Source organism: Oncorhynchus gorbuscha, linkage group LG03 (genome assembly GCF_021184085.1).
Source record: "Oncorhynchus gorbuscha isolate QuinsamMale2020 ecotype Even-year linkage group LG03, OgorEven_v1.0, whole genome shotgun sequence".
NCBI lineage: Eukaryota > Metazoa > Chordata > Actinopteri > Salmoniformes > Salmonidae > Oncorhynchus > Oncorhynchus gorbuscha.
In genome coordinates, this window is record NC_060175.1 from 18,779,108 (window position 1) to 18,791,262 (window position 12,155).

General features: G+C 45.5%; 1 protein-coding gene across 2 annotated transcripts in view; it reads left to right on the forward strand.

Annotated features, from left to right (window-relative positions):
* The window catches only part of LOC124027273 (disks large-associated protein 4-like), a 223,263-nt gene that overhangs the window by 179,560 nt on the left and 31,548 nt on the right, over nucleotides 1-12,155 (forward strand). For both annotated transcript variants that reach the window (XM_046339736.1, XM_046339742.1), the window contains one exon: nucleotides 685-943. In XM_046339736.1, the coding sequence (XP_046195692.1) occupies nucleotides 685-943 (259 nt within the window). The remainder of the gene's footprint in view (nucleotides 1-684; nucleotides 944-12,155) is intronic.

Sequence of the window (12,155 nt, forward strand, 5' to 3'; positions counted from 1 at the left end):
ATGCGAGTCAATCAAATTACTAGTTTTTATGAGAAGTTAAGACATCTTTGATTAATACTATGAAAGTGGCACTGAAACTAATTGGCAGTAAAAAAAATATATATGTAGCTTGTTAACTACCTTGGACTTTGACTATAAGTTGCTATAAGGAGTTGATTCGGGGTCGGGACAAAGTGTAACTGCTGCACTTTGCTTTCCTCTCACCCAGCCTTAATACTGTAATGTGTCCTTTCGGCTGCATTTGATTGTATCCACAACAACTGTCACACAGGTGGAGCTAGCTCACCCCTCTAACAGACACTGTCAGCTATGCTCTCCATGGCAGACCTGGCTGAGTTCAAATAGTATTAGAAATTTGAAAAACTCAGGGTGTTTTCTTCAGCCTGCCTGAAGTACCTAATGGGTAGTGTTGGCACTTTTGGGACTATTCCATTGCTTCCAATACGCTAGGTAAGCCTGATTAAGCACAGTTAAAGTATAAAATAAAAACATCTAAATACTACTTGAACCCAGTTCTAATGATCATGCCTCTCTTGTCCTGGGTCTAACCATGCATTTCTGTCCCAGTCTGGACATCTAGCCTGAAGTAGTAGCCATGCAACGCTGTCCTCTCACTCTAGCACTTCCACCCAGGCCATGATGCCAACCTATGCCACTAGTGCCAACCTGCGTCTCTCCTTCCAGCTGCAGGACCTGGAGATGATTAGCCAATGCTACGACGAAAGCTGCTCGGCGTTCCGAGAATCCCACACACTCTCACACTCCCATTCCCAGGCGGTGGAGCCTCCAGATCTACCAATGCCCACGTGCTTCCGATCCCGTAGCCATAGCTACCTGCGGGCCATCCAGGCCGGATGCTCACAGGATGACGACACTGCTTCCGTGGACTCGGATTCACCGCCGCCCACCGCCACTACCGTTCACACCTATAGCACCAGCACTGGTGAGTAGGCTTACCTACTGATGCTGATCAATGGTTAGTTTTGCACTATTGCCTGCTAATGGTTGGCCTTTACATTAGGGAGCTGGGTATTAGGTTAAGCTGATTCTAGATCTGTGCCTATGGGCAACTTCGCTGTATTCTTATTGGTGTTGCATTGTCGAGAAGGAACCCGCAAGTAAGCATTTCATTGGATGGTACCATGTGTGTTCCGTACATCAGACTAATAAAATGTAAACTTGAGAAAGGTGGATTATGGATTATGCAACATATCCTACACCATCGCTGATTAAATTATATTCCTGAATTAAGTTTTGTGTTATTGGTTTGTGGCTGCAAACTGTAATGCTGTGAGAAGAGGATTGTGAAAGTGATGTAATCTTATGGGTCGAGATTGACAGAGATTGACCTGGTCATTGGTTATGTTTGTGCATAGAATCATACCTGTGAGCTCTCTCTGTTGAATGAGGCGTAACCAATAGAACTCTACATGAATCATTTCTTCTTGGCTAGTGACAGTTACCTAGCAATGGCCATTCTGTTTGTGGTGGCTGCAGGGGCGGAGCCAGAGGGGTGTCCGGGATGGACATGAACTTTTTTGCTCTCCTGTGGAAGCTTTATAACTTTGTATCTGATTCGTACGTTCATCTCAAGTGTCTTACAGTTCAGAAAGAGCTGTATCCAGAGCAGCAGCCCAGGGAACTACAAAGACTTACGGATGTAAGGTGGGCAGGCAGATAGATGGCATGCTGTAATCTGAGGGACAGGCTTCCAGCAGTTCTGAGAGTGCTACAGGTTATCACACTTGGAAATAGTGGTGATAGATCAGTGGAGGCAAAGGGCCTTCTTTCTTAGATAGATTTACATTTCATAGGGCTTTGGTTACCTTTTGTAAAGTACTTGGTGATGCCAAATGTCTATCTGACATGCTCCAATCCAGCTCCCGACCTAGAAAGGTCTGTGGGTCTAGTAGGTGCCCTTACAGACACATTACAGGACTACAGAAGTGAGGGTTACTTAGGAGAACTATGGAAGGAGGTTGAAGAGATTTCAGAGCACTGCAAAATAAGTGTACAAACAGTGTGTAAAAGACAGCCTAACAAGCTTAAGATTTCACGATTCATTACTGATGAGCACTGGAGGACAGAATAATAGTGACCAAAGTGTTGGTGAGAGCTTCCAAAGAGCTATCGTTTATCAGGTGCTTGACAGTCTCACAGCCTAGCTGCAGAGGCGTTTATCATAGACGAATTGCGAGATAATGCAAGGGGTTCAGTCTCTCAACCCAAAGACTACAACATTCTTGAATGAGGAGCCTCTGTTTTCCTTTGCTCAGACCTTTGAGTCAGATATAGAGGACCTCAAACGTGAGGTTCATCACACCATGCGGCTTCTTGATAGGAGAGAGAAAAGTGGAAGGGACAGAACCTTATAAATAGATCTTACATGAGCTATTTCGACTTTGTAAGATTTCTGTTGTTACACCAGTCAGCAGTGCTTCTTGCGAGAGAAGCTTCTCAGCTTTAAAACAGATTAAAACCCACCTTAGGACAACAATGGTTGATGACAGGTTAAGTCACCTCTGAATTCTCAGTGTTGAGTCAAGGAGGCACTCTCCCTCAACATGGATGAGTTTGTGAAACATTTTGCCAGTTCTCACCAGAATTGCAGAATTATGCTGTTTTAAATCTACCTAGGATAATCTCTCCCGTATGTGAGTAGAGTGTGTGTGTGTGCGTGCGTGAGAGAGAGAGAGAGAGAGAAAGAAATTGAGCTGCAGTTCTGAGGTACAGACACTGTAGTCATAGTATGCTAAAGAATTCTAGTGAAGTAACCCTTTTGGACCACACCATCTGCCACATTGAAGAACTCTGGGTGAAGTGAATTATCACTTCTACCTCTAATCAGCAATCATAGGATTCATTCATGCTCCTTAGATGCCAGGTTAGGGTTACACACACATTTTCTGTCATGGTCTATGGATCCCCTGAAGTAGTCTTGGCCACCCCATGTATAAAACTCTAGTTCCGCCACTGGAGTCTGGCTGAGCAAGTACAGAGGCTGAAATAGACACTCGGTTCGTTAGAATTGACATCGTGAATTTCTTTGCTATTTTGTATCCACGTGCTACAATGCAGGTTACAGTGTGTCATGTTGGTTGTTGTCAAAAGACTCCACATGGCGGCGCTGTTGACCGTTTTCGCCACGCCACTTGACCCGGTTTAAAGAGACCGTTTCCTGGACAGTAGGCTTTACCAAAAGCTTGCTGTTACTATTTATCGTCTTTGACAGATACTGTTTCGACTTTGGATGTTTAGAAGTCAACAGCTCCTGCGATGTTGTCTTCATTTAAACTATTTTTTAATTTTTTCTTCTGATAGGCTACGAGGGTAAGTGTTTGGTGCCAATAATGTGACTTTTATGGAAATATCTATCTCAATCGCTTCTCAAGTCCTGAACAGCTTTGCATTGTATATTGTTCGAGCATGTGACGCAAAGGATAGGCTACTGTATATACGACACTGTAGCCGCTGCTATTTGATTTTGAAAGTAAACCTGCGGCGAGGACACAGTTGAGCTCTCTGAGGTATAACATTTGGCCACTGTCTTTAGATGCGCAATAATCGGCAATCGAGATCAGAGCGCGCGCGATGTAGCCTAATGTAAAGTCAGGTTTAATTCATTATTGTGTGCGAAAGGCGGATCATGTTGTATTTAACTGTACGTCGCTATGGATAAGAGCGTATGTTAAATGAAAATGTATTTTGTTTTGTGTAGGCTATTACCAATAAGGTATCTAGGTGTATCTGAGCAACTTCATTCTGCATTTCTGTGAAAATAGCCTGCCCTATAGCCAAGGAGAAGTTGTTCATATGGATATGTCTTGGCAATCAATTCTCATTGTCAACGAAGAAACCTCACTTGTAATGTAGGCTTTTGGCTATGTAAGCTATACAAATAAAATGGGTATAATAGCTATATCGCCCTGAACCAGTTAAAGCAAATATGTTAGTCACATGGTAAGACTGACTGTGGGAATTATGTGACTTATTCCATTTGTTTTGTTTAGCATCATTGTAGCCATACAGCAAGGTTTCTCAAAATTGATCCTGGGTCCACGGTTAGTTTTTTGCCTTAACACTACACAGCTGATTCAAATAATCAACTCATCATCAAAAGTGTTGATTATTTGAATCAACTGCGTAGCGTTTCCCAAATGATGTCCTCGGGACCCCAAGGGATGCCCGTTTTTTTTTTTTTTTTTTTTTTTTTTAAATCAGCACTACACAGCTGATTAAAAATATTAAAAGCTTGATGATTAGTTGATTATTTGAATCAGCTGTAGTGGGGGCACCTGCCAAGTCCTAGACCTTTGGCCTGGTGGAAGGAACAAACACACTCCATCATGGGAGGGATATTCCAGGGTGAAAGATCAACAGCTCTCCCAGAAAAATGTCTCATTAGTGGAATTTGGGGGTGTGCACATATCCTCTGGGTACTCGGTTAAAGAGCATATTTGGCCCCTGTGCCCCTCTATTAGCCACTTCCCCTCTTCTGCTCTCTTTGCTAATCTGTTTCCATGTGGAGGGAGGAGATCTGGAGTAACATCTGCTAAATATGTGTATGAGACCAATAAAATTTGATTTGGATTCGATATGAGACAGCAATGCTCAGGAAACTCAATACCCACTGGGCAAAAACTGGTTGAATCAATGTTGTTTCCATGTCATTTCAACCATCAAAGTCATCAACGTAAGGAAAAAAAAATGTTCAACCAACTTTAACTAACATTTTGGTTGATTTCACATTGAATTCACATTAGTTGACAACTCAGTCAAATGTAAATGAAAACTAGACGTTGAACTGACTTGTCAGTAAATAGCTTGGCAGTAAATAGTTGTGTTCTTCACTTACGTTCTAAATCAATTCTTTACATACTTTGGTTTTTTAAAGCCCTTTAATGGAGTTCCATCACCAACAGTGATGTAGGTTGTGGGAATGTGGTTGGCCAATTTCCCTTTTCCAGAAGATTCTCATAGCTAACTGTAGAACCCTATTAATAGGGGACAGACTCACTTGGCTGTGGTGAATCGACTGTGGTGAATGTTGAGAAAATTGTAGTTTTCAGTGATTAAATAGTGGTCCAGTTACCGAAGGAAGCCAAGAAGCTGCAGTGTGTAATTTCCCTGACTCTCAGCCCTGCCTAGCATAGCAAAGAGCTAGTGAGCTACACAGTCGGCAGTGAAAGGACTGAGGATGACTCATTCACACCCATGAGCTCATAATATGACACTGAAACCTGGGTGTTAGGGGAGAGGTTAGCTGTAGCTATGTGGGTGTGATCTATGATCCATTAGATCGTACCATTCTAAATGACCATCCTCCTCAACTCCTCCTAACCCACCGATGGAGATGAGCTATAGGGACTTTCTCAGCCTCACGTTGTGTTCAGTTGGTGTAAACACAACACAGAATTCACAGGACTGACAGGAGTTAATTTTCCCTGTTTTACTGTGGGCAGCAGTAATTGAAAAGAGGTTGGGGAGTTAATTTGACCACTGAATGGGCTGAAGTCCTTAAGGGAAGGTAGCCAAACCACCAAGGCCACATCTAATCCTTTATGTTCTGTGGAGAGCTGACTTGTCCAAGTAGGATGACAGGAAGGCTGGCAATTCCAAGATGGCAGATAAGCAGAAGCAAGTTAGGTTTTCGGTTGCTAGGATCAGGAAAGCAGGCACCTGATTTGTCTGTCCATTGTTTCTAATTGGCCAATCTCATTCCTTTCTATGGTACATTTCTCATAAATTAGCATAGCGAGCCAAGAACATTTGTTATGTTCATTTTTGTTTTGTTTTATATAGGAGTTGGCAAGAGACCTTCTACTAAGCACTTTTCTTGGAAGATGCTTAGTGCAATGGTTCTCAAATGATTGGGATTGTACTTTACGGTTCTGTGTGAGTGGAGTCATTTGGACACTACCTATGTTCAGTTATGTATTTTTTTCTTCAAATCAAGCCGTCCCTGACCTCCAGTTGTCTCTGGGGAAGCAGGACAAACGGCAGTACTAAATACAAGCTGCTGATATGCCTCTACCCCTTTACGTTGCCACGGCATCTGTCTGTTTCTTTTCACCCCTGATGACTAGTGAAAACTTTAGCACCCCCATCGACAGAGAGAAGGCCTTGTCCCACTTAGTATGTTCATTATTTTTGTAATGACAGTGTGCAAATCATTGGTAAGGTGACACTCTCTCCCTCCGACACCCCTGGATTTACGAGCAGGTGTTAAATTTGTGCCACATCGCCAGGGGAGGCAACTTTTCACCACCTTTTCGGCGGGGTCATCTCTGTCATGTAATAACCATCAGGCTGCCAATTAGGGTAGTGGCGGTCACAAAATTGAATCAGCCGGTGATTGTCAAGCAATTAACTGTCGGTCTCACGGTAATTGACCGTTAATTAACATAAACACATTAAGCATCTCCTGGCTTCCACACACAGCCTACAAGCCCTTGTAAAAAAAGTCTAATAAAACCATGTAATATAGCCAACACCTTCACATAAGTCCATTATTTATTCTAGACAAGTCTAAAGAAGCATAATATGAAGAAAATGTAGTCTATTTCAGAAGAAAATAATAGCATGCTCTGAGTTGTCCAGATGTGAAATGGCTGTGGGCTGCACTAGTTCATTTAGCAGGCAAGATTAGTTTATAATTCCGTGACATTATTTTATAGAATGAATAATACAATTGAACAAATATGAATAAAATATAAATATTTTCTCCAAACGATTTGAAGGAGTGCGCACATGCAGCTATTCTGTGTTGAGTGGTTGACAAAGAAAAGGATTCCTGTATGCTTAATTTAGAGTTATTAATGTGCCTTTAGATGTTCTACAAACGTTGGGCTATGTTTTGATTTTTAATACATAGTATGGCTGCATGATGAGACTGATGATTAAAAAAATGTTGTTTGAAAGGCATGAGTTAATGCTTTGTTTTTTGCACAGGCGGTACTTACTCCAATAGTCTCTCATTCACAATTTGACATGCACTTGGTAATGCCTCAAATTTCAATGCCTCAAGTCTTGTGGCCATAATTCACCCCCCCTTCCCCCTCCTCCTCATGGACTGCACCAGATTTGCCCGTTTTTGCTGTTACCCCACTCTTTCACCAAGGCACTTGCAAGTTCCTGGACATTTCTGGGGGGAATGGCCCTAGCTCTCACCCTCCTATCCAACAGATCTCCACCCCAGATGTGCTCAATGGGATGGAGATCCGGGCTCTTCGCTGGCCATGGCAGAACACTGTCATTGCTGTCTTGCAGGAAATCACACACAGAATGAGCACTATGGCTGGTGGCATTGTCATGCTGGAGGGTCATGTCAGGATGAGCCTGCAGGAAGGGTACCATATGAGGGAGGAGGATGTCTTCCTTGTAATGCACAGCGTTGAGATTGCCTGCAATGACAACAAGCTCAGTCCAATGATGCTGTGACCCCTCGGTGTAACGCTCATTCCTTCGACGATAAACACAAATTTGATCATCACCCCTGGTGAGACAATACCGCGTCTCGTCAGTGAAGGGCACTTTTGCCAGTACCAACTGGTCCAGCGATGGTGGGTTTGTGTCCATAGGCGACGTTGTTGCCGGTGATGTCTGGTTAGGACCTGCCTTACAACAGGCCCACAATCCCTCAGTCCAGCCTCTCTCAGCCTATTGCGGACAGTCTGAGCACTGATGGAGGGATTGTGGTATAACTCGGGCAGTTGTTGTTGCCATCCTGTACCACTGCGAGGACGATCAGTCTGTTCGGTCTCCCTGTAGTGCTGTCTTAGGCATCTCACAGTACAGACATTGCAATTTATTGCCCTGGCCACATCTGCAGTCCTCATGCCCCCTTGCAGCATGCCTAAGGCACGTTCACACAAATGTGCAGGGACCCTGGGCATCTTTCTTGTGGTGTTTTTCAGAGTCAGTAGAAAGGCCTCTTTAGTGTCCTAAGTGTTCATAACTGTGACCTTAATTGCCTACTGTCTGTAAGCTGACCGTCCGTAAGCTGTTAGTGTCTTAACAATGTTCAACAGGTGCATGTTCTGTAACGGCGTTCTTCGTTTGTAGAAAGAGAGTCGGACCGAAATGCAGCGTAGTGGTTACTCATGTCTTTAATGAACAAAGATCGTGATACATGAAATAACTTATACAAAAACAACAAACGGGAACGTGAAACCTATTACAGCCTATCTGGTGAAACTACACAGAGATGGGAACAATCACCCACGAAATACAAAGCGAAACTCAGGCTACCTAAATACGGTTCCCAATCAGAGACAACGAGAATCACCTGACTCTGATTGAGAACCGCCTCAGGCAGCCAAGCCTATGCAACACCCCTACTCAGCCGTAATCCCAATAATACAAAAAAACCAATACGAACCACAACATATAAACCCATGTCACACCCTGGGTTATAACGAAAACACGACGAAATATATAACGAAAACACAAAATACAATGACCAAGACCCCCCCCCCCACTAAGGTGCGGACTCCCGGACGCACCTCAAAACCATAGGGAGGGTCCGGGTGGGCGTCTGTCCATGGTGGCGGTTCCGGCTCGGGACGTGGACCCCACTCCATTAAAGTCATAGTTCCTCCCCTTCGCATCCTGGGATAATCCACCCTCGACGCTGTCCATGGCCTGATAGTCCTCACCCAGAACCCCACAGAACTGAGGGGCAGCTCGGGACTGAGGGGCAGCTCGGGACTGAGGGGCAGCTCGGGACTGAGGGGCAGCCCGGGACTGAGGGGCAGCCCGGTACTGAGGGGCAGCCCAGTACTGAGGGGAAGCCCAGTACTGAGAGGAAGCCCAGTACTGAGAGGAAGCTCTGGTAGGTAGTAGGCTCCGGTAGATCCTGGCTGGCTGGCGGATCTGGAAGATTCTGGTTGACTGGCAGATCTGGAATAGACTGGTTGACTGGCAGATCTGGAAGAGACTGGTTGACTGGCAGATCTGGAAGAGACTGGTTGACTGGCAGATCTGGAAGAGACTGGTTGACTGGCAGATCTGGAAGAGACTGGTTGACTGGCAGATCTGGAAGAGACTGGTTGACTGGCAGATCTGGAAGAGACTGGTTGACTGGCAGATCTGGAAGAGACTGGTTGACTGGCAGATCTGGAAGAATCTGGCTGACTGGCGGATCTAGAAGATCATGGCTGACTGGCGGATCTAGCTGCTCTATGCAGACTGACAGCTACTTGCAGACTGACAGCTCTGGCTGCATCATGCAGACTGACAGCTCTGACTGCACCATGCAGGCTGGCAGCAACTTGCAGACTAGCAGCTCCTTGCAGACTGGCAGCTCTGGCTGCTTCATGCAGACTGACAGCGCTGACTGCTTCATACAGACTGACAGCTCTGGCTGCTTCATACAGACTGACAGCGCTGGCTGCTTCATACAGACTGACAGCTCTGACTGCTCCATGCAGGCTGGCAGCACCTTGCAGACTAGCAGCTCCTTGCAGACTGGCAGCTCTGGCTGCTTCATGCAGACTGACAGTGCTGGCTGCTTCATACAGACTGACAGCTCTGATGGCTCCATGCAGGCTGACAGCTCTGACTGCTCCATGCAGGCTGACAGCTCCTTGCAGACTGGCAGCTCCTTGCAGACTAGCAGCTCCTTGCAGACTGACAGCTCTGGCTGCTTCATGCAGACTGACAGCTCTGGCTGCTCCATGCAGGCTGACAGCTCTGACTGCTCCATGCAGGCTGACAGCTCTGACTGCTCCATGCAGGCTGACAGCTCTGACTGCTCCATGCAGGCTGACAGCTCTGACTGCTCCATGCAGGCTGACAGCTCTGACTGCTCCATGCAGGTTGACAGCACCCTGCAGACTGGCAGCTCTTTGCAGACTGACAGCTCTTTGCAGACTGACAGCTCTGGCTGCTTCATGCAGACTGACAGCACCTTGCAGACTGACAGCTCCCTGCAGACTGGCAGCTCAGGCTGCTCCGAACAGGCAGGAGGCTCCGGCAGCGCTGTAGAGAATGAAGGCTCTGATAGCGCTGAACAGACAGGAGACTCCGACAGCGCAGGAGGGAAGGAAGGCTCTGATAGCGCTGAACAGACAGGAGACTCATGCAGACTGACAGCGCTGGCTGGGGCGGCAGCGTAGCCTAGTGGTTAGAGCGTTGGACTAGTAACCGGAAGGTTGCAAGTTCAAATCCCCGAGCTGACAAGGTACAAATCTGTTGTTCTGCCCCTGAACAGGCAGTTAACCCACTGTCCTAGGCCGTCATTAAAAATAAGAATTTGTTCTTAACTGACTTGCCTAGTTAAATAAAGGTAAAAAAAAATGCTTATTGTTATGTCAATCGAAAATGGACATTCTAAATAAGCATTCTAATCAAACGTTCTCATCACACCGGTTTGATCATTGGCAACAGGGACCACTATAGATTGATCACCTGTTTGTTGGTCCGTGTGAAAAGGTTAAAGATATTGTTAGAACTGTCCACATTTACTTTTCGTCAGCCAACAAGATGAGTAGGACTAACCAACAGAAAAAACACTAGTCTATGTCAATCTACCATCACCCATAGTACAAAAGCCGACCTATTCTATTCTGGCGACAAATAAATATTCCAAACATAGTCTGGGACAGTTGTGGGATGCGATTGATCCCAAAATAATACAACCACTAGCATCAAAACAAATGTTTTTTAATGCAATGTGGCTGATGCAACAGATCAAAACTTTTAGCTTAAAATGTTGATAAACTATTAGGCTACTTCTTCACATTATAAGCGCAGCAATGCGCACGTGGTACTAGACTATAAGCGCAGCAATGCGCACGTGGTACTAGACTATAAGCGCAGCAATGCGCACGTGGTACTAGACTATAAGCGCAGCAATGTGCACGTGGTACTAGACTATAAGCGCAGCAATGTGCACGTAGTACTAGACTATAAGCGCAGCAATGTGCACGTGGTACTAGACTATAAGCGCAGCACGTGGTACAGACAATGCGCAGCAATGTGCACGTGGTACTAGACTATAAGCGCAGCAATGTGCACGTGGTACTAGACTATAATGTGCACGTGGTACTAGACTAGCAATGTGCACGTGGTACTAGACTATAAGGGCAGCAATGTGCACGTGGTACTAGACTATAAGCGCAGCAATGTGCACGTGGTACTAGACTATAAGCGCAGCAATGTGCACGTGGTACTAGACTATAAGCGCAGCAATGTGCACGTGGTACTAGACTATAAGGGCAGCAATGCGCACGTGGTACTAGACTATAAGCGCAGCAATGCGCACGTGGTACTAGACTATAAGCGCAGCAATGCGCACGTGGTACTAGACTATAAGCGCAGCAATGCGCACGTGGTACTAGACTATAAGCGCAGCAATGTGCACGTGGTACTAGACTATAAGCGCAGCAATGTGCACGTGGTACTAGACTATAAGCGCAGCAATGTGCACGTGGTACTAGACTATAAGCGCAGCAATGTGCACGTGGTACTAGACTATAAGCGCAGCAAATGGTACTAGACACGTGGTACTAGACTATAAGCGCAGCAATGTGCACGTGGTACTAGACTATAAGCGCAGCAATGTGCACGTGGTACTAGACTATAAGCGCAGCAATGTGCACGTGGTACTAGACTATAAGCGCAAATGTTCCATTAGCGGAAAACACCATTATCAAAAGTGACCGCAAATGCAATTATGCTTTTATTATAAAGGTGCATTATTTTATTTGTTTACCCCTTTTTCTCCCCAATTTCGTGGTATCCAATTGGTTGTTACAGTCATGTCCCATCGCTGCAACTCCAGTATGGACTCTGGAGAGGTGAAGGTCAAGAGCCGTGCGTCTGTAACGTCTGCTTCCAATTCACACTCGCAAACACATAGATCCCCTGAACACAGCTCACTTTCCAGCTCACACTTTCAGACACATAGATCCCCTGAACACAGCTCACTTTCCAGCTCACACTTTCAGACACATAGATCCCCTGAATACAACTCACTCTCTAGATACCAATTACCTGAATTCTGTGTATGACCTTCTGCCTGCTCCTGGACCAAGCAACCTGCCTCCTCCTGTTGTCCTTTACTAATAAACACCTGCTGTGCCCTGCGCTTGAAACCAGCACTCTGACTCCCATTATAATCGTTGCAGCATCCTCCGAAACACAACCCAGCC